The sequence below is a fragment of the Colias philodice genome, chromosome 24 (assembly GCF_061535455.1).
Source record: "Colias philodice isolate Cphi_HAF_F1 chromosome 24, ilColPhil1 Martin Lab GWU primary, whole genome shotgun sequence".
NCBI classification, from domain to species: Eukaryota; Metazoa; Arthropoda; class Insecta; order Lepidoptera; family Pieridae; genus Colias; species Colias philodice.
In genome coordinates this window covers 5,639,950-5,662,406 of record NC_143109.1, presented here as the reverse complement: position 1 = coordinate 5,662,406, position 22,457 = coordinate 5,639,950, and the positions used below count along the sequence as shown (strand labels likewise).

Sequence of the window (22,457 nt, the reverse complement as noted above, 5' to 3'; positions counted from 1 at the left end):
AAATTTCAAAATATATTCAAACTAGGATAATGCCGCCAAGGCGCCAAATTACAAATACCTTTTTTTTAATAATTAAAAAGGTAAAAAAATCATACTTAAATACCTACTTCAAACTTATTGCCATAAAAGAAAAACGTTAACGGAAACATATAAACAATAATAAAAAACTAAACCACCATAGACCAAAAATATATATTTTTTTATTAATATTCGAGACACCGTTTCATCAAGGTTTCATTGTTTTAGAGCAAGACACAGCAAAGCCGTTACTAGTTGAGAGTAAATTAATAATAAATAATTCAGTGGTGATGGATGGTGGTCTAATATACACCGGAGCAATATTTCACAACGAAAATCACGCCTTGCCTATGAATCGTTTACCGGTTTACGTGTTGATATGTCTATTGTGATTGTAGGCGTATTTTAAATACTATCCATAAAAAATTAGCACACGTGTAACCGGTGTTATGAATTCGTGAGATAGAGAGCGGCATAACGAATATATCGAAAGTAAAAATTTACATTATACACTACTCGCTATGTTTTATATTTAAAACTACAGGTTCAAATAAAGCCGCCAATGTACACAATTTTTACAATAATTGTGTCTTGTCGTAAAAATCGTCGTTGGTTTTTATTTATTTTAGCTCTAAGGCCTTGTGTACACAATCAAATCAGTTCATAAAGAATTGACAAATTTATTCTCCCGGAGCGACGCGCGACGCTCGAAAAGTAAAAGAATTATAATTTATGCAATTATGTAGCAATATTATCACAATGATACATTAATATTTGAATTAACTATGTATTTGAAATATAAACAGGGGTCTATGGTATAAGGTACTTGGTAATAATTAGGTACTGTGGGTACACATTTTCTTGTTCATTGATCGTGTTTTATCATGTATAATTATACATATTTATTATTATGTATAATAATACATATTTAATTACAATGGCGTACGTCAGTGCCTGTAAGTTTTCTTTCTCATTATTGAAAATTAAATATTTAATACCTTGTAAATTATTAGTGTCCGACCGAAACTGGTTTCCAGGCCGAAACCGAAACCGAAACCGAATGTTCGGCCGTGGCTTCAGTTTCGGCCGAAACCGAAACCGAAACCGAAACTCACGTGGTCAAGTATGAAATTTCTAAAAATACTGAACTTTGGTGCATTTTACCTATTATTTTGCCTTAATCAGGGCATGAAATGAAAACACAGTACATTAAATTTGTTGTAATCATTTATTTAAAATATAAACTAAAAAAAATAATATTTTTAAAATATTAATAATAACAATTTTAATTTTTATTATTTTTTCGAATTAAGTTCTCAGTAAAATCAGTCATCCAAATCAAATCAGTAATTATTACTGTTACTTTAAATACTAAGTTTTGGTATTTTGAGATCTTTCTCTTTATTAAAGAGTCTTTAATAGGTACTTTGGATTGGTATTTGTACTTAGAAGAATAATCAGTCTCTTTTAATAGGTACCTCTTATATAAAAATAATAATTATTAATTACTATTACACCCAGTTCCAATCTCAACATAGATAATCAAAAATTGTTTCCACCAGCGTGGGTCAACTAACGCTTTGACAGCGTCCGTCACAGCGTTGCCGAGGAAAACGAAGTTAGGCGAGCGTGAACGTGTGTGAACTAAGTTCACTGAACTTGCGAAATAAGTTTCGGTTTCGGCAAAAGTTTCGGCCGATTTTGGCCGAAACCGAAACTGCGGCCGAAACTTGATTTTTGGCCGAAACTCGGCCGAAACCGAAACCGAAACCGAAAGTTCGGTCGGACACTATAAATTATACTAGGTTCACGTCCACCATAGAAGTTTTATTAAAGCGTCATCTAACGTTAGCATTTAGTAAAAGCTAAGAGTAAAAGTTATGACTTATGACTACGACGTGATTATTACAGATGGCGTTGAAAATATATTTTAGTTTGAATTTTTCATCGATAAAATAAATCATAAAAATAAATAAGAGAGAATTATATGAGAAAATGTAATTTACATTTTTACACAAGTATCTACACAAAACGGTTCATTTTAGTTCATAAACAATTATCTTTATTGCCATGATGATATTGTACAGTTGGAAATTTTATACAATATTTTATTTTATGAGAAAACAATGTGTTTTTTGTATTGTTTTAATGATAATAATTTTGAAATAATAATATTATTAGCATACACTTAAAATAGTTTAGATTACAAATGGCATGGCTGTTTGCTAAGTTTCCTTTGCTTACTGCGATTCACCTACGATTAATATATGGCAACAAAACACGTTCACAAAATATAGCCAACAAAAAAAAAACTTCGAGGCAGCAAAGTAAATGGCGTCTCAACTTGTTTTATATTCAATACAATTGTATTTCTAATTTAATTGCGGCTTTTTATGTGTAACTGTTTATGTGATATTGAATAAATCAGTTTCCATAATGTTATATTGAAGTTTAGTGTCTGTTTCGTCGTCATTTCACCGTTTAGTGTGAAACAATGGCGTCGAATGATTCTTTACAATCCAATGTAAAAGTTGATGAAATACATGACTTTGGTGACTATGAAACCAGTGAAAAGAGCAAGTTTGATGCCGGTGAAGGAGGCAAGCGTCGTCGAATGAGTCACGCTTATCGAAAACTTTCGAAATTGGGATACGATCCAAGTGTGCCAACTAATTTGAAACACGCAACATCTAGAGAATTCAAAGGTATGCATAGTTAAATTGATGTATAAGTGTATTATTTTGATAGCTTATAACACACTATCTTTTCCAATACGTTAATTTCAGCCTCTCAAACGTTTTGGTGGGAAAACTGTTAACCTATCTTAATCAAAGTTACATCATTGTAATGGAGGTCACTGCTGTTTATAAACATTTGGTGCATATTTGCTTCGTTTTGAATATCCATAATAGTTAAATTCTCAGTTCTTCACTAAATCTATACGATATTTTGTTATGTATCTGTCTGTTACCATGAAATATGATTATATTGCAACACTGACCTTGTTACAAGACTCTACTTTCTATTTACTATTTCACTTCATTTGTGTTCTAATTTTTAAGATAAGCATTTTTAAGAGTGCCCGAACTTGGGAGGAGGTTCGTAGTGTAGCTGAAAATGCCCTAAAAATTATTCAAGCGTGGCTCCGACAAAACCTTCTTACCCTAAATATTGTAAAAAGTAAATACATAACTTTTGCCCCCAAACTTTCTTCTTTGCCCCCCTCAAGTTTCAACATATCCGCACACGATTGTCTCAGGAGCGACCCTTGTGTTCAATGCAATTGTATGAGTCTTGAAAGAGCCACTAGCTTGAGATATCTGGGTGTCACACTTGACCCCCCTACATTTGAGGTATTTTGTCCGAAACAAAATTTTATTTTAAGTGACTGACTGCCCTGCAACTATAACATACAGCTTTGTAAGTTTAAGTTATAGTTCAAACTTAGTATCATATTAAGTTTTTCAATCATTCATTGGTTGCTGATCTTATGATATAAGCGACTAAAGACATCACTTATGCCAATACCATTTATAATTATTATTATTTCCTATTAACTATAAGCAATATGTGTTTTTATATTTGATGTCCATAAATCAAATAAACAAAATTTGCTACTACATTTGATTTAAAATTAGGTACCTATATGACTTAAAACTCAAGCTGACTATGTGAATAATCCTCTCCGTAAATAACAATCTTATAATTGAAAGTACAACTAATACTAGTAAGTAATGTTTATCAAGTAATTTAAATAATTTAAAAACTATTTAATTTTAGTTCAAGATATACTTGCAGCTAGGAAAGTACCTAATTTCTACATTGGGGGTTCTTGTTTGTTTTGGTTTAATGTTAAAAAGACCACAATATTTATCTCCTTAATCCGTCAGTCCTCGGATCACAGACACAATAGAAAATCTATTGTGTCTCGGCCCGATCGGGCCGCTCGGTGGTCAATGGGTTAAGTGATTTTTCTCAAATTAGTTTAGTAGTTTTGCACCAAATATGTATGGCTCCATAACATGTAACATTTGGTTTATATTAAATTAGAAAAAATGTAGATTTTTGTCCTTAATGTTTTACAATGTTTTAACATTTAAAATGATCACCTATATTGTATTTGTATTACTTTGAAATTCATTATTATTTGCAATTAGTAACAATAATTTTTTAAACTTCTTTTTTCATCACTTGAAAACAAATTCCACTATATATTGTAAATTGAGGAAATTTTTAGACGTCTTTTAATCCATGTGATCATAATTTTATTGTTATGTACATATTTAATTTAATAAAAATGAATGAAAACACTTTTTAAGACTGAAAGAAAAACAAACAATACTATTAGACACAAACACTTATTAACAACACACTACACAAAAAAGGGTAGCTTTATTACTAAAAGTGTGTCTTTTAAACATCCGTCAAGGTTTATAACATCACTAGCTTTCCGCCTGCGGCTTCGCCCGCATTTTCAAAGATAAACCTGCATAGTTCCCGTTCCCGTGGGATTTCCGGGATAAAACCTATCCTATGTGTTAATCCAAGTTACCCTCGATATGTGTGCTAAAATTCATTGTAATCGGTTCAGTAGTTTTTGCGTGAAAGAGTAACAAACATCCATACAAACTTTCACATAGGAAGAGGTTGATAGTGCACAATACAACAGAATATTCTAATAATAGCATTGTTTACTACAATAAATATTATTTATGTTTCAACCTTAAACTTATTTGAACTAGCCTATATCAAGATGTTGTATTGAAAAACATGCTAAAATACTAATCCTTTGTAATAATACAATAGTTGAGTTGAAACTTATTGCAAACTAGGTCTTATTATAGATTTGCCTTGACACCATAGGTGATGTGAAGAATATAACAACAGAAATGCTAAAAATAAATAAGCATAGTGTTTATTGATATGTTAAATTGTGAAGACAATGTTATTTTGTAATATCTATAGAGAATAATAAAATTTACGTTTATATGTTGTGAATAGTAAAGATGCTTCCTGATGCAAAATAATTTTTGCCTTAAATCTTCACAAACTGACAAAACTTTCCTGTTCCTGTAGGTATATAATTATTATTAATAACTAGTTTAGGGATGTTAAAATTCCTCTGTAGTATCAGTATCTGTTCAAATTTTTATATAAAACTTCACAAACTTTTCAATCATTATTAAGTAGAAAGTATTGTATAGTTCAGTATGCAGCATTTTACAATATTAACTTCATTTTTATATTTTCTAAAACCACATCTATAATTAAGAATAAAGTTTTGTACTTGATAAATAATATTAAAATATTACTTTTGTAGTATTTATTGGGTATCATTTAAGCTATCACCAATTTAATTAGTTTTGTGTTTCTTAAATAATAGGGTTTGCCGTTTGTCCTCAAAATAGTAGATCTGTCACCAAAATGTAGTCACCATACAATGCAAATCAGTTCCACAATAAATAACCTAAAATCCTGAGATATAAGGTCTAGTACCAAATAAATGTTTTTGTATGTATTATAATAGGTGTGTCCTAATAAGTATTTAAGCAAACTAATTTAAAGAGATCACCAATAAATCATATTATGTTACTAGAAAATTGCATTAAGTTCAAATAAAAAATTAGGGTTGTCATCATCGTTTCAACCAAAAGATTCTGCTACTTAACTAGACTCCCAAGGTTCTAAATTTCCACTGGTAGTATAAATTATATTTAAATAAAAATTTTAGCAGAGTAGTAAATAAAACAATTATTAAAGTCAAAATAATCAATATTTATTGTTTGAATATTACCACTGAATAATCAGCTCTGGTTTAATAGCTGGCTTATGGCTAGCATAATTGTAGATAAAACACTTAATTAAAGTTAAAATAATCAATTTTTAAAGCGCGCCAATTTGTCTCCGCCCCTTTGATCATTTTTTCATTAAAATTATAAATTGATGTATTAAATTGGTAGCGAATACTATTAATTTAATATCTGAACGAAATAAAATGTTACTACTGTATTGGTGACAAAATATCAAATAAAAAGGAGTCGCAGTCAGGGATCGATAATCGATTTATTTGGTGACAGATCTACCATTCTGAGCACAGAGCTATTATTTAAGTAACAAAACTGTTATTAAAAGAACGAAGTTTATATTCATGTAATCTTATATATAAAAATGAATCGCAAAATGTGTTGGTAAGCGCATAACTCGAGAACGGCTGAACCGATTTCGATAATTCTTTTTTTATTATATTCCTTGAAGTACGAGGATGGTTTTTATGTAGAGAAAACGTAAACATGTACCACGGGCGAAGCCGGGGCGGACCGCTAGTGCAATATAATTTTATTGGTTATCGATCTCTTATTTTACACATATATTAACATTAATTTGATAATTCATACCTGGGAACAATTTCTGTTTATCTGAGAACGAAAATATTTCGTGGTGATAGATCTATTTATTAGGTGATACAACTTGATGATAAATATAAATTTTGGTGATAGAAAATATAGTTCCCGTATTTATTTACAACTTTATATTCAACTAGCGGTCCGCCCCGGCTTCGCTCGTGGTACATATTTACGTTTTCTCTACATAAGAACCATCCTCGTACTTCAAGGAATATAAAAAATAAAGAATTATCGAAATTGGTTCAGCCGTTCGCACGTGATGCCGTGACAACGCGAAACGGGTTTCATTTTTGTATTATATTCAATTCAATAATGATGTTAATTAAATAACTGAAGCCAAATTGTTAAATAATTGTACAGCTGTTCATCATATAAAAATCAATCATAGAATGTTTGGATAATAATAACTTTGAAATGAATCATTTTGTATAAGGTATAGGCAAAAAATAAAATATACTCTGACAACTATATTTCAAACTGATATGTAATTTAATGAGATCAATTTCAAAAGAAGTTTTATCTTTTATATAGATTACTAGCGGTCCGCCCCGGCTTCGCCCGTGGTACATAATATTTACGTTTTCTCTACATAAAAACCATCCTCGTACTTCAAGGAATATATTAAAAAAAGAATTATCGAAATCGGTTCAGCCGTTCTCGAGTGAAGCGCTTACCAACACATTTTGCGATTCATTTTTATATATGTATAAGAAGAAGAAGAAGAAGATAAAAACACCAAGTTAAATAATACTAATAAATACGTAAAATGTCTATTACAAATTCATTCATTTGGGCTATTGCACGCCTCATAAGCGAAGCGTTGAGGTGGGTACTACTGTCACTTCGCGCAAAACATCTGATTTTTCAAACTTAAAATGTCTTTATGTATCATACATTGCACTTGTAAGATAATACATACACACACATATTAAGAAAAAACACTATTTTTAACGTTCATGATATTTTTGATGTCATATTTGTTATTTAAACTAGTTAAAAAACAGTTTAAAAAAGTTCTGTCTTGGACGACCGTGTGTCTGTATGTGCGGATCCTTTTTCTTGTTAACACGATAGCGACCGAAATACTTTACTAATCGAGTCTTTTTTTTTTCTCTTACGCTTGAGTATGCTCAGGAATAGAACCCTTTCATTTTTCAGGGTCTGATTCGATGTGGTTTAATTGTTATTAAATAAACAAAAATAATAATTAATAAATATTTATTAAAAAAAAATTATGAGGCGTGCACTTTTGGATTTTCCAAATTATTTATTCACTTCTATGAAAGCAGATGTAAAGTTCTTTTTTACTTCATAACATGTTTAAAGTTTAGTGTTTTATTACCTATTGATGTTTATTAAATTTTATTTTTGTGATAAATAAATAAATAAATATATGGCATACAAACAGAACTTTTAAACTAAAACTTATGAGTTATTACTATACCAGCACAGAGGGCCACCATATTACTTACGAATTTTGATATTTGTAAATAAGGAATTTTATTTTTCAAATATATTGTATTAGGTTCCTAACCGCAACTGTAATGTAAATTTATATGACCATGTAGTCAAAAAAATTTACATGGAAATAAGATGTTCCACTACAGTAAAAAAATAGCCTTTGTTACTGTCTAGCCTCCTAACCATTTCCAGAACAAAAAAGTCATATCATAAATTCACTCCATTGCAATGTTAAAGAAAGACATAGGAACAAAATAAAATATTTTTGCATTTATTTTTATTACTAAAGATATTACTGAAACTTGTCTCAATAATCTATTATTCATTAATTTCAGAGAGAAAACGCAAGCTCAGCACTGATTCAAGTGAGCTCTGCGTATGGGGGGAAAACACACGTCCATCGAAACTAAGCAAGATATGGCCAGTCTTCGACTCTGGAGGATTCGGAGACACATCCATCCTCACTGTCAACATACTACAGAAGTCACCACCCATGCAGAACCCATTACTATTTGATGGGAATAGCGTGGATGTTACCCAACCATTGCTTGACTACATTGGCGGTATCAACGCGTCGTGGAAACAAACCCAGCTATCTAATACCATACCACGCGATGACATCACGAAGAGAATCTATTCGTCAGTGTCTAGGCAGTTGCGAATAATCAACGCTCACTTCCAACACGCTATGTACAGATATAAGTATCCGAGAGTAACAAGAGCGAATGTGCTTCTAGAAGGTACTAGTTCAAGAAGACTGTCCACTCATTTCAATTTATCCTTAAAGGCAATTAAGTTTCAAACGGCGCCGAGAAGACAGTTACCGTGCTATGGTAATTTGGAGTTGCCGTTGAAAATTAAGCAGGAGCGCGCAACGTCGCCGCAAGTGTATCAAGGGATTAATAGAAGTGTTAAGGTTGAAATGGATAAAGTGCAAAGTGATGTGAAAGTGAAAATTGAAAGGGATAAAGAGAGAGATCGAGACAGAGAGAGGGATAAGGACAAGGATAAAGATAGGTGAGTTAGCTTTAATTTTAAGTATAAGTAACGAGCTGCGCTTCGCGATTTCACCCGCGTGGCTCTGCTCCTGTTGGTCTTAGCGTAATGATATATATAGCCTATACTCTATAGCCTTCCTTGATAAATGGGCTTATCTAACACTGAAGTGTTATTCTTATTCCTTATTACTAAAGTCTACTTACTAAAAAATAATGTATAAAATTTAAACACAAGTTTAACAATAGTTTTAGACAATCTGTTCTATGCAACTTTGCTTGTAAAATAAAGTTTGCAAGTTTTCATTGCTGTTTTTAGTTGTAGTGCTATGTTATAATATAGTTATGCCCATAGGCCCATAGACTTCCTAGATGAACAGACTATCTAACTTATTATAAATAATTTTTCTATTCAAACAAATATGTAGTTCCTGAGATTAACACGGTCAACCCTATAACTAAACATACTCATCAGCTTTATAATGTTGAATATAGATTGTATTATTTAGCCAAAGATAATGTTAAACTTAATCTATTTCATATGAGTTCCAGTCTAGCAATATGTACCTACACTTATACTAACCGTAAATATCTATTTCAGCACATATTTGAACCATATCATATTTTAAAGATGAATTTCACTCTTCTATTCTTTTTCCAAGCTCCAAATTCTAAATTCACTTAACCTTAATTCATTTTTTAGTACACAGCGTTTTACCTGGTCTTGTTTGGTGAAGCCTTATAAATACAAAAATTATAAAATACGGTTTATGTTACTCGTTATATAATATAAATTGAGCTTCCTAATACATTAGGAATTACATACCATTTTTTTTTGAATATGCTAAGTAATTTTTGAGTTTGTTATTCCCCATTATTGACCAATTGAATGAAACTTAATGATGAATCAGATCGTTGTCGTCGTCGTCGTTATAAAATCTATCACATCAACATCAGTTAAGATACGGTTTTATTATTACACCCAGATCACATTCATCGCGGCACTCGTGCCAGCAGTGCCGTCGGCGTGCGCGCATCAAACGCTGCTCGATCGGCGTGCAGTGCCGCCGCGAGCGCGCCGCACAGGCCGCACCTGCGGCACCCGGCTGGGGGCCGCTGGCCGCCACCAGCGTGCACATGAAGGAGCTCAAGTATCATAGGTGGGTCGGGTTATTACTTACAGATCGCTCTCGTACCAACATTGTTGGCGGCGCCCGCGTGGCCAGTCCTTTTCGATTGACGTGCAGTTCTACAGTTCGATTTAAGCTTAATGGCGGTTCGGAAGCTAAGTACGTGCAGGTGCAAATTGATTTCTGCATTGGATCGTACGATGTTCCGAGCCGCCATTAAGTTTGAATCGTACAGTACCCATGTGTTATTGGAGGAACGTATCATAGGTACGTTGGATTATTCAGATCGCACTTGAGACAGCAGTCACTCACTTTTTCTACAGAAAATTAACTTAAAATAATACTATGTAAAGAAATATTTTCTAAGAGTCGTAACAACTTACAATAACTGTAAAGATTAGTAAGTTAATCGCCTTTTAATTTTTTGAATGATGTTTCTTCTCTGTTTTCCATCAGAGAAGTTTTGACAATTTTCATATGAAATTTCAGGGAATAATGAAACATAACCACGAAAAGCGAATCATAACTCTAACAAAATGTTTGTTTTCCAGGCTAATGCGGGTCGAGACACATCCGAACGGCGGCGCTAGTGTCGTCTACTTGCATCAGAACGACGTCGATATGCTCAGTTTGACGCAACAGGAGATACTTGCTAAGGAATTTCTTAAGGTATTATTTTGTTATAATATGTTATGGATGGATAATTCATTTTGTTATCTATTTACTAAAATTCAAAACTTATATGTTATGTTGTAGATGGACAATTCATTTTGTTATCTATTTACTAAAATTCAAAACTGTAACTGCCAAACATCTTTTCAGAGTGTAATTTATTTTTGGTTTGCCTTTTGCAATAGTTCTTATTTATTTCTTTAAACATATATCATTGATAATTTATTTTACTTTCCATTAATTCATAGCGGAACATGATAGTGAGAAATTACTGTTTTAACATCTTTTGTGTACCTATTTAAAAGTTCAAGTACAACATCTGCCTATTTTGACGTGACAACGTCTTATAATTCGATATAGCCGGCTGCACGCACGAAGAAACATGACTCATGCGGCGTTACCTCGCTCTGAGGCGTTCCATGTAAGGCTTGAAGTGCAAGCGAGAGCGCGGAACGAGCGATAAAGAAGCACAATCGGACGTTCACGTTCAACTATCGTCAGTAAACCGACTTTACAGACAACCAATTTTTTTGTTCCATTTAACTAATTTTGCAATAATTTGACATACAATTTATTAAAATGTTTTGTTTTTTTCCAGTTGGTGTTCTCAGAAGACAGCGATGGTTGGGCCAACTTTGTCTGCGGTGTAGTCCGGGGGGCTGCTGCCCGTTTACCCTGTCTGCTGAAGTACCTGGCTGAAAGGCATCCCACCCTCACGGTGAAGGCTGGAGTACTGGCACGGGCCTCGGATATAGAGACCACCACGATTAGTCGATATTATCAGCAGGTGAGTTCCATTTATACCAGGTTTAATCGTTAAGTGTAACTTACAGATATCAACCTTTAAACTGATATAAAAAACACTTTACCTAATGAGTAAAATGATACAACTATTTAAAAATAAAACTGGAAATATACACAATTACATTAAACACTCATAATATAAATCCCCTGATAAAAATATTTTTTTTTAATTAATCACTGTTTTCTTCAAGTATTTTGTCTATACTCACTCCACTAAATTAACTTTATCTAACTACATAACATATTACAGTAATTATTATACTTAAATAAAAAAAAGACGGGTTGCACTCCGGGAGTGCCGGCAGAAGTGAAAACTTGATTATTAACATTCAGCATGTTTGATATTTTGGAATGGTATCCGTCTTACGCATGGAATATAAAGGTTAAAAAAAAAACATCCGTCTTACGCTTTTTCGATCAGGCCACGTGTCCTGACGCGAGTTTAAGATTTTATACCCAACGCCGTTAAAGTTTTCTCAAAGAAACCGTTGATTCTCAGGTTCAACAAAGCTACGCAGCGGGCACGTTTCGTAGTGGACCCTTACACCAGATCTCTTTAGTGGGCACAGTACACGAGGAGGTCGGGGGTTACTTCCCGGATATGCTGACCATGCTTGCTGAGTGTCCGTTTCTTAATTTGGTAGGTTTTTGTTTGATTTATGATGTTTTTTTGGTTGGTTGGGAATGTTAGAAGACCGTTTGGGTAGAATGTTCAGTTGGAAAACAATAAAATATATAGTAAATGGAGTTTAAGAACAAAATCACGGAAGGTACAATTTTCTGAAACATTATATTTAAATTTTTTATATACCAATATCATCAACTTACGGGTACAATTAACTTAACGGGTAATAATAATAGACAATATATTTATTAACAGAAAAAAAAATTATACTTTTTATTTCCTGAATAAACGAACATCACTACATAGTATAAAACAAAGTCGCATTCTCTCAGTGGCGGTACGTTCATACAAGCCGAAAAGCCCGGCTTGCCTTAGAAATTCGCTACGAGACAGAAAAATAACTATATTCACGTTTGAATATTCGCGCGCAATGAGCAATTCATAATCTGCTCCGAATTCAATGAAAACTCACCTACAATTCAATATATGTATAATACGCCTAGCATAAAATAATGACGAATTCGAGTAAACTTTTTAATTTCATCCTTCTTCCTATCGGAATAAGGTCGTACCTTTTATTTGGACGTTACAACCTAAATTGGATGGATTATAAACAGTGTGGTGTCTCGCTTGCACGCGTGGGCTTTTACCGGGCTTTGCGCTCATCTCTTCTAACGTATGAAATTTCGTCGGAGTAGATACATACCTAGCTATAGAACTCTATAGCAATTTCTAAGGGAAAAAATGCCCGGCTTTAACAGTGTGAAGATAGTTACGATTGCGCGAACGAACGTCGTGAATATTATTGTTAAATTATAGTTTGTTTGAGCGCGTGAATATACCGGTGTAATTTAGGTTAAGTTTTTCGAATTTTGTTGTAAAATAAGTGTCGCGACAGCAGATTGTGTTGTAAATTGTGGTGGTTTGCTTTGTGCTCAGCGGGGGAAAGGTAAAATCATTAAACTTTACTGAAAAACAATTAATTTCTTCATCAAAACCAACTCCCGATTTGTGCATTACCGAAACTAGTACAAGTCACATAAACGAAATTTTAATTGTAATGTTTACGAACGATTTCATGAATGAGAATTGCTTAGAAGAAGCCTTTCCCCAGCTGTTGAAACTTGCACATATTTTGGTAGTTACGATTCCTGCTAGTAAATAGGTAGTAGTTCTTCCACGGAGCGTGCTTTCTCATCGTTAAATCGTATTCATAGGTATGTACGTATTAATTATTAAGAAATACGTATAAGTATTTATTTGGCCAAGAACGCCTTTCTGTATTAGGTATCAATAATTAGACTAGAGTAGATAATTTTTGAAACAAAAAAAAATCGCAGTCGGATGAAACCCATTAGAAAAGGAGGGGAATATGATGAAAATTAAAGGAAAAATAAATTACGGTCAATCCGAGTTCGGGAAAAGGGAGGGGGGAGCTTTTAAGAGAAAAAAATGGTTTCTCTTGATTTCCGACAAAACTACAAGTCCTACGGAAAAAAGTTCAATGGCAAAGTTGTAGATAATAAAAAGATCTACAACTTTTGTATTGACAATTTTTTCACATAACCTCAAAATTTAGATGAAAAATTCAAAAAACCAAGTTTTTGGTTTTTTATTTTTATCTACTTCAAAATTTATTTTTTTTCTACGAAATTTGGTGGAAACTTGCTTTATTATGTCCCAAATACACTGTAATTTATTTGACTGAAAATATTTATTTTTTCGCCTTATTTTGAATTAATACCAAAAAAACAACCTAATTTTCAATCGAAAATTCACCCGTCAAAATATCAGCTTTTTTCAAAAACTTGGGGAGCCTTTTATTCATTGAAATCTCTTCTTTCATATGGTGTAAAAAAAAATAAACATTACCATAGTAAATGTTCTCAGAAAATGCATACAAACAGTGTGAAAATGAGCTTTTACTAAATCAGGCACACTTCTCAAACTACCTGAAATGTTTTTATCGACATCATTTTGCTTTTGAATATGCTGTAAAATATTATACTTAGAACAGATAATTTTTTTTCTTTTGAAATATTACCGAAAAGCCGATATAAGAGAAGATATAGAGTTCGAGAAGTGTGCCTGATTTAGTAAAAGCTAATTATGACACTGTTTGTAAGCATTTCCTGAGAACATTTACTATGGTAAGGTTTATTTTTTTTACACCATATAAAAGTAGAGATTTTGATGAATAAAAGGCTCCCAAAGTTTTTGAAAAAAGCTGATATTTTGACGGGTGACTTTTCGATTGAAAATTAGGTTGTTTTTTTGGTATTAATTCAAAATAAGGCGAAAAAATAAATATTTTCAATCAAATAAATTACAGTGTATTTGGGACATAATAAAGCAAGTTTCTACCAAATGTCATAGAAAAAAAATAAATTTTGAAGTAGTTAAAAATAAAAAACCAAAAACTTGGTTTTTTGAATTTTTCACCTAAATTTTGAGGTTATGTGAAAAATTGTCAATACAAAAGTTGTAGATTTTTTTATTACCTACAACTTTGCCACTGAACTTTTTTCCGTAGGACTTGTAGTTTTGTCGGAAATCGAGAGAAACCATTTTTTTCTCTTAAAAGCTCCCCCCTCCCACTTCCCGAACTCGGATTGACCGTAATTTATTTTTCCTTTAATTTTCATCATATTCCCCTTCTTTTCTAATGGGTTTCATCCGACTGCGATTTTTTTGCACTTTTTATTATTTTTAAAGGGATCTACCCCAGTGTAAATTGCCATAGTAGTAGTAGTAAGTAGCTGTTAGGTAATTGAATTTTAAAACAAACACCTACTTACTTTCTATAATTCCGATGTTATAAAATCTTTCCTTCAGAAAGATTGGCGTTTTGAATTAGAATATAAATGATCTGTACAATTTTATTCATAATATAATGTCATACAGTTTTATATAATTTATCGATTTTAATAATAAACGTTTGACTCAACTGTTTGCGGGCGCGCGTGAAAATTTAAAAGATTTGATTCGGTATGTACCTAATATGTTCACGTTTTTTTATAAGTTTTATAACGAACATAATTACACAGTATACCTAGGTAGGTATCTTATTAATGAAAAGGGTACCCATCAAACATTTTGAAAAATTTGGGCTTGCCCAGTCCTTACACCCTAGGCACGCCACTGCATTCTCTGTCCCTATTTCCCTATGTCCCTATGTCCCTTTGTACGCTTAAATCTTTGAAACTACACAACGGATTTTGATGCGGTTTTTTTTAATAGATAGAGTGATTCAAGAGGAAGGTTTATATGTATGATAACATCCATTAAATAGTGGAGAAGTACTGTTATTTTTGAGGTTTCTAATGTGATGTCGTAAATAATTACATTTTTTCCGCTTACATTGCAAACGCAGGCTGAACCCTACGAGTTTTATCAAAATAATGTACTAAGTATTGTACACATTGAAAAGGTCTACAGAAAAGTCCGCGATGGCATATGTCTATCTCTTATGGATTACCCACAATAACTTTTTTTGTCATTTACTTTTTACGTCAAATAATGGCTAATTTTTGAAGCGATTTAAACCAATACAGTATTAATCCATAACCAATTAAATACCTTGAATACATTGTTCATTTAATATAGATCTATATGGCCCTTTACACCGTATGATTTAAGTGAATATTTTCGAAGATATTACAGATTTAAAAATTGCGGGACGTACCGTTTGCAGCGGTACCGGCCGGCCGGGCCGCTATGTTTTTATATACAACGTTAAAAGTTTTTCTGTAGTGTATTTAGTATCAGCATTGCACCCGTGCGAAGCCGGGGCGGGTCGCTAGTATTTTTATAAATATAAAAAAGGAAATATGGGCACTAAGCAGATAACAAACAAAATTATGTTAATCAAGGTTTAAGTTAATCCTATTAATATTATAATTAATGTGAAAGTTTGTATGGATGTATGGATGTTTGTTACTATTTCACGCAAAACTACTGAACCGATTACAATGAATTTTAGCACACATATAGAGGGTAACTTGGATTAACACATAGGATAGGTTTTATCTCGAAAATCCCACGGGAACGGGAACTATGCGGGTTTATCTTTGAAAATGCGGGCGAAGCCGCGGGCGGAAAGCTAGTTCTTAATAAATTATTTTTCTACAGACGATGCCCTGGGGCCCCATGTCTGCGGTAGAAATGGAGCCGCAGGAATCGAACGACGGACCCATACTGTGGATCAGGCCGGGTGAACAGTTGGTGCCCACCGCTGAACTCGGCAAGAGTCCTATTAAGAAGAGACGGTAAGTGTACATTGAGTTATAGTTGTTTTCATTTAGCAGAAATATTAGTGCGTTCATCGTTTTTTTTTTGCTAAAACCTAAATTGTATGTTTATTTATAATTACTAACTGAGAATATAATATGTATATCGATTACATCGTCAGTTAAAATTTGGCTGCCAGCATTTTTCACAGTCATTTATTAAGTTGTAAAAAAAAGGGTTTGACAAGGAGTGCTCATCATTAGGCAAACTACTAACATAATATTTGTATATTTCAAATGTCAAATTATTGTTCCTAACCCATTGAGCCTCGAACGGCCCGCCCGATCGGTCCACGACACAATAGATTTTCTATTGTGTCTGTGATTTCGGGGCCTGAGTTATTATAACAAGTAATTAGGCGTGAGTCATTGTCAGTCAATGACTACGATTATGTTTGTACGAATTTTTTCTCTGCAATATTAATTTTATTGTTATATTCCAGGACGGGCATCAACGAGTTACGCAACCTGCAGTACCTGCCGCGGTACAGCGAGGCGCGCGAGTTCTTGTTCGAGGACCGCACGCGCGCGCACGCCGACCACGTGGGCCACGGGCTCGACCGCATCACCACCGCCGCCGTCGGTGCGTGCACCCCGATATATACTAATATTATACAGCTAATCTAATATATAAAATTCTCGTGTCACAATGTTAGTCTGCATACTCCTCCGAAACGGGTGGACCGATTCTCATGAAATTTTCTGTGCATATCGGGTAAGTCTGAGAATCGGCCAACATCTATTTTTCATATGTACCACGGGCGAAGCCGGGGCGGACCGCTAGTAAATAAATAAATATTATAGGACATTATTACACAAATCGACCTAGTCCCACAGTAAGCTCAATTAAGGCTTGTGTTGTGGGTACTAAGCGACGATAAATATAATATTTAATAAATACATATATAGATAATAACACCCAGACCCAAGAACAAATAATTGAGTTTATCACACAAATATTTGCCCTGACCCGGGATCGAACCCGGGACCGTCGGCTCAGTAGGCAGTTACTTTACCACTGCGCCAACCGCGTCGTCAAATATAATATTATATACTACTATTACTATACTAATCTATACTAATACATATTATAAAGAGGAAAGGTTTGTATGTATGTATGTATGGTTGTCAAGCATAAACTACTGAACCGATTACAATGAAATTTAGCACACATGTAGAGGGTAACTTGGATTAACACATAGGATAGGTTTTATCACGGGAATGGGAACTATGCGGGTTTTCCTTTGAAAACGCGGGCGAAGCCACAGGTGGAAATCTAGTATAATATAATCTCAGGAACTACTGGTCTGATTTGAAAAATTCTTTTGGTGTTAGATAGCCCATTTATTGAGGAAGGCTATAGGCTATATATAATCACGCTAAAACCGACAGGAGCGGAGCAACGCGGGTAAAACCGCGGGGCACAGCTAGTGTTAAATACGACGAGCATCTCAGTTTGTTGTACCTGTGCAGTAAAATAAGGCGTACAGATCGTTGTGTAGCCGTACCTTTTATGGTACCTACAGGTGTGGTATGGGGCGTACGCGTCGTAGTGCTTTTGGCACTGAGCCGTGCAGCCCGTTGTACATGCCGCAGTACAGCTGACGTACCCATCGTAGTACTCTCATTGACGATTTGATTGATTCACAATGCGACCAAACGCAACAGTTTCCGTTCAAATTATAGTGGACATTTTTCTAGTGATATTATATATAGTGATGTTTATATTTTGTTCTTTTTCATGTTTTGTTCTTCTGTTCAATAAATGGTTTAATAATAATATGTTTGATTTAATCTAACGTATATGGGAAGTTAACTGTTTAATTTAGCAGCTGGCATTAGCATATATGTGAAGTTAACTTTAGTTTAACAGCGAGCGTGTTGCATGTAAAATAATGATTTTAAACCGATATTATTTGTGTGCCCAGGCGTGCTAAAGGCGATCCAATGCGGTGAAGAACAGGAGCGTGGTAGAATCACTAAGGACGTGGTCGCTTTCCACGCGGCCGACTTCAACAAGCTGGTGCAGCTGCTGCAGCTCGATCTGTACGAGCCGCCCATCTCGCAGTGCGTCACTTGGTCGGTATATTATATAAATAAATAAATATTTCAGGACAATTTTCACACACGGCACGATCTGATCCCATACTAAGCTTTCGCTTGTGTTATGGAAACCGGATGGCTGATATACATACATAATTTTAAATAAATAATTATTTAGATAATTAATACCCAGACACAGAGCAAACATCTATGTTTATCACACAAATATTTGCCCGGGTGGTAATCGAACCCACAACCCCTGGCTTGGAAGGCAGGGCCACTGCCAACCCCAGGTTGCCCGGAATAAAAACATCAGAATTCAGAATATGGTCTATGTCACTGAGGAATGCTGTAACTTTCTATGGTTGCAAAAAAATTCAAATCAATTTCATTCAAATTTAATAGGTTTATGGTTATACACTGTAAAGGTAGAAATTTTTATTTCATATGAGGAAATGAATAAAATTTTGCTTTACACATTCAAAATATAAAAATGAATCGCAAAATGTGTTGGTAAGCGCATAACTCGAGAACGGCTGAACCGATTTCGATAATTATTTTTTTATTATATTCCTTGAAGTACGAGGATGGTTCTTATGTAGAGAAAACGTAAACATGTACCACGGGCGAAGCCGGGGCGGACCGCTAGTTCAAAATATATTTTATTGGTTATATTTGTAAGATTTTAATCAAATATTCTGCCATTAGGTTAGAAGAAGCGAAACTCAACCAACTTCGTCGAGAGGGAGTGAGATACTCCCGACTACCGCTGTGTTCGGATGACATCTACTTTCTGCCGAGGAATATTATTCACCAGTTTAGAACCGTTTCCGCTGTTACGTCGATAGGTGAGATATACATACAATTTTTTTTGTTGTAACTTGTAAATATTGCGTTTTTTTTGGTAGTGGTTAAATCACTTACAAGAGAAAACATGTAATAAATTATAGTACTAAACATTTTTTATTAGGATACACTTAGCACACTTTAGCTTTAGATTACACTTTAGCTGTTACTAAACACTAATCTTCACTGTTTCAGTCAAGTTGAAACAGTTAAAACAATAAAATAATGTATCATTCTGGCATAATGTCATGATGATGATTGTTTTAAAATCAGTGTAACTATTTTTTAACAAATAACTTTACTAATCTATACTAATATTATAATATTAAGCTGAAGAGTTTGTTTGTTTGATTGTTTGTTTGAACGCGCTAATCTCGGGAACTACTGGTCCGATTTGAAAAATTATTTCGGTGTTAGATAGCCCATTTATCGAGGAAGGCTATAGGCTATCATCACGCTAAGACCAACAGAGACGGAGCAGTGCGGGTGAAACCGCGGGGAACAGCTAGTACTCAAATAAACAGACATTAATATAACTAAACAAATTTTTGCGGCCACACAGACTATATTAAAGTATTTATAATAATAATGTTTTGCAGCGTGGCATCTCCGTCTCAAACAATACTACCCATCATCTGAAGCATCATCACCGGCGGATGAACGGCCACCACCTGACGCACCTGTCATCAATCATACTGGTAATTTATTTGTTTTTTTTAAATTTATTTGTTTAATAGTATAGCTTAGTCCATTTGAATGTAATAACGTGCTTTAAAGTGATTTTGATGAAGATAAACATGCTTGGTAGAAAATGTTGGTAGAACTAGATAATAAATAAAATATTACACCACATTTCCAATGATAACTTTCTGTTTAATTTTATTATTTTTTAATCAAATGTATTTTTATTTGCAGAATCTAAAAAATCCTCAAAACACAAAAGCGGCGTGATCGAGATGAGAGCGCTTAGCGCGAAGTTCAAAGAAAAGGATGCGCTTAAAATTACGAATGTAAGGAAAAGCTTGGACAAGGAGAAAACGGAGAGGCGCTCGGATAAACACGACCGAAGCGACAAGACTGAACAGAAGGACAGACACACTCACAGACATAAAGACTCAGACAAGCATAGATCGGAGAAATCCGATCGATCGAGCGACAAGTCTGAAAAAAGTACTGAAAAATCGGATAAAACTGAAAGCAGAACTGAAAAAGAGAAAGCGGAAAAACTCGAGAAAGAGATCAAATACGAGAAACCAGAAATGAAAACACCGGAAAAGAGAGACCCGAGAAGCGAAGAGAAAACAAATTCAGACAGAGGTGAAGTCGGTCGGACTTCGGAAAAGTTTGAGAAAACTGAAGTTAGATGTGATAAAGACAAGTCCACAGATAAATCTGAAGTTAGAATTAGTGATAAAGACAAGTCGACGGATAAAAGTGAAGTGAGAAGTGACAAAGAGAGATCTGATAAGAGTGAAGTGAGAAGTAACGATAGAGATAAAGCGTCAGATAAATCCGACGCCAGAACGGAGAGAGAACACAAAGATAGGTCGGAGAAATCCGACAGGGAGCGGACTAAAGACAAATCCGACAGACGGTCAGACAAATACGACAGAGAGAGGATAGACAAGTCTGACAGAACGGACAAGAACGACAATCGGTCTGACGGCAAGGAGAGAGAGAAGGATAGGAGTGAAAGATCCGACAGGACGGAGAAATCTGACAGGTCGGAGAAATCGCACGAGCACCACAGGCGGTATCCGTCGAAACACAAGTCGCATCACAAGTCTGACAGAAGAGAGAAAGAACACAGACACAGAAGCTCGATTGACAGGAAACACGATAAACACAGAGATAGTGGGAAAGACAGGAGTGACTCAAAATCAACGCCTTGTAAAGAAAGTGCTAAAGAAACGAAAACGTTAGACATTAAGACGAACAGTGTTAAAGATGACAAAGTGGACGGTGCGAAAGAGACGGCGAACGGTGCGCCCGCGTGTGCGAAAGAGATGAAGAGTGAACTCGCTTGTGAAAAGTTACCGCAAATAGTTCATCGACCTCCGGATTAGATGTGTGTGTGTTTGTGTGGATCGCTCAGTGATTTTAAACTTAAGTCAAACGTGTTAGGGATTCATTTAGTCTTGACTGGGGCCAAATTTTAATGGAACGATTTATGAGAACTATTGAATGTCAGGCTTGGTTTTGATAGACACATAAAGATTTTTAAAAGTATGTATTTGAAAAAATTGTAAGAAATCTGAATGTTTTTAAATATGTATACCAAATAATATGTCCAAAAAATTAAAATTTATTTTTCTTTTAAAAATATTTGGTAATCTTTTACTATAAAATGGAATTAAATAATCCGCCTGTTTACTTTATAATATCGGCCTTGAAAAAATAATTCATACGATAAACACTCATACTGCAAGGATTCGATCTCAAGACCTCACTGTGCGATCCACGTCACCCTGTAAATGCCTAAACCGAAATTAGTGTAACTTTCTTGTAAATATAGGTTAAGGAGTCTCTGAGAGGCTAGGCAGTGTATATGGTTGAGTACGCAGTTTTAGATATTTGTTTTTTATTTAGATGATAAAAGTGAAATTTTCAAGAAATAAAGTTTTGTTTTTAGAATTATCAGCATTGTATTTTTTGTTTGTAAATGTAATAGTGTTGAAAAAAACTGCGTTTTAAACGCCTGTATTAAAAATCGGTTCACACTACATTAAAGTTATAATAAAAACATCTATGTAATGTAAAAAACATTTTTGGTTATAATTTAAAACAATAATTATTCTGAGAAAAATAAATTTCATTTATATTGAATTTTTAAAGTTTAACATCGTAAATTGGCCGAATTTTAATTCTAAAACTGCGTTATGAATGTGATTAAAAGAGTTTTAATGAAGACGACGATATAATAAATAAATTATAAGAGGAAATTTAAAAATATTCACGCATAATTCTAAAGATTGCACTAAATCTACGATTGATATATTCTAATAGAATAAGGGTTATACTTATGTTTTTGTGATTTTTAATAATTTATTTATTACGTTAAAGTTTGCTAGAACAGTAATCTAAGTTCTCCATAATAGTATTAAAAGTAAGTTATGAAAAAGACGTTTTACATTTATAAAAAAGCTTCCAACTTGCCAGTGAAATAAATG

General features: G+C 33.9%; 1 protein-coding gene across 1 annotated transcript; it reads left to right on the top strand.

Annotated features, from left to right (window-relative positions):
* Positions 1–2,307: 2,307 nt before the first annotated feature.
* On the top strand, positions 2,308–21,533 carry LOC149477738 (uncharacterized). The gene is made up of 12 exons (XM_089710344.1): positions 2,308–2,723; positions 8,219–8,900; positions 9,865–10,038; positions 10,560–10,677; positions 11,279–11,467; positions 11,984–12,124; positions 16,241–16,377; positions 16,842–16,981; positions 18,327–18,477; positions 19,150–19,289; positions 19,887–19,985; positions 20,203–21,533. Exons 1-12 carry the CDS (start codon positions 2,513–2,515, stop codon positions 21,351–21,353), a joined length of 3,333 nt encoding a protein of 1,110 aa, XP_089566470.1. The 5' UTR covers positions 2,308–2,512; the 3' UTR covers positions 21,354–21,533.
* The last annotated feature ends 924 nt before the right edge of the window (positions 21,534–22,457 follow it).